At 24.5% G+C, this 1,299-nt stretch overlaps 1 protein-coding gene across 1 annotated transcript; it reads right to left on the reverse strand.

Annotated features, from left to right (window-relative positions):
• Window positions 1-25: 25 nt before the first annotated feature.
• On the reverse strand, window positions 26-1,299 carry EIN_051290 (hypothetical protein; the record flags this gene model as incomplete). Its single annotated transcript, XM_004259707.1, has 1 exon — window positions 26-1,299. A coding segment is annotated over one exon (1,274 nt), but the record flags the coding sequence as incomplete, so codon positions are not given.

Below are 1,299 nucleotides of genomic sequence, written 5' to 3' on the forward strand. Positions count from 1 at the left end.
TTACCTAAGAAGTAAGATTCAATACTAGTTACATCACCAGATAATTCATCAAAATCTGGATGGAATTGACCCATATCAGAACCTCTAAGTACTCTATTATATTTCTTATAATATTCATCTTCTAATTCGTTAATTCTTGATTTTAAAATATGCATAGAATCAGTATCTTGATAATAAATTGGAATATTGAGATCTTCTGCTAAACACATAACTTCATTCATAATTCGTTTTGACATAGTAAGAGTTTGAACACCAATAAGATTTGGTACAAAGAAATCATCAAAACTTTTATTACATTCAAAACATCTAATATTTTCAGCAACATCATAAAATGATTTAACTAATAATGAATTCTTTCTTAAATATCTATCAGCATCATACTGAATATCTCCTTTCTTATTTTTAACAGATATTTGTTTATATACAAGATCAGATTTAATTGGTTTTTGAATAGTTTTACCATATGATGAATTCATAATTAATTTAAATACTTCTTGAACTGGATTACCTTGTTTCTTAAAATCTCTTCTTAAATTATACAATTTAGACATCTCGTTAGATAATAAATCAGACTTATTACCAGTCCAATAATAACCTCTAATTATTTTATATTCAATCTGTTGGAATTTAATAAGATCTTCTAATAATATATTATCAACTCTCATAACACAAGGTTCATTAGTATTATGATTACCAGTTTTATCTTTTTTAACAATCAATGGGAAATGTAATTTCTTATTTACTTTAGTAATATCAATATCAACAATAAAAGCAGAAATAAATTTACTTTCAGTAGGTTCTAATTGTTGTTCATCCATAAGGTGATTAAGTAAATAATCATTAATTAACATATTTTTAGGAATAACAATTGGAGAACCAGTTGCTAATTTTAATCTATTAATAGCTGAAGGATATAATGAACAAGCATCATAATCATATAATTCATCATTTACATACCACTTTTTATTATCTCTAGTCATACATCTACCTCCATAAATAGCTCCTTGAATAAATTCTCTAACTTTTCCTCCATATTCTTTTAAATTATTTATTTTTGAATATACGTTATGCTTAAAGTAAGTATTAGCTAAAGAAGCTGCTGAAATTACTTTATCGACATCAATATTTAAATATTCTAAACACATATCTCTAAATTTGGAATGACCTTGTTTTAAGATTCTAACATCTTGATTACAATAGAATACACAATAAGCTTTCATATTGAAATGATATTCATCCGTTCTACAATTATCAATAGAATCAATATTCTTAACAAATAATTTAAATTGATCTTCATTC

This window comes from Entamoeba invadens (genome assembly GCF_000330505.1).
Source record: "Entamoeba invadens IP1 unplaced genomic scaffold scaff_1105074726711, whole genome shotgun sequence".
Classification (NCBI taxonomy): domain Eukaryota; phylum Evosea; order Mastigamoebida; family Endamoebidae; genus Entamoeba; species Entamoeba invadens.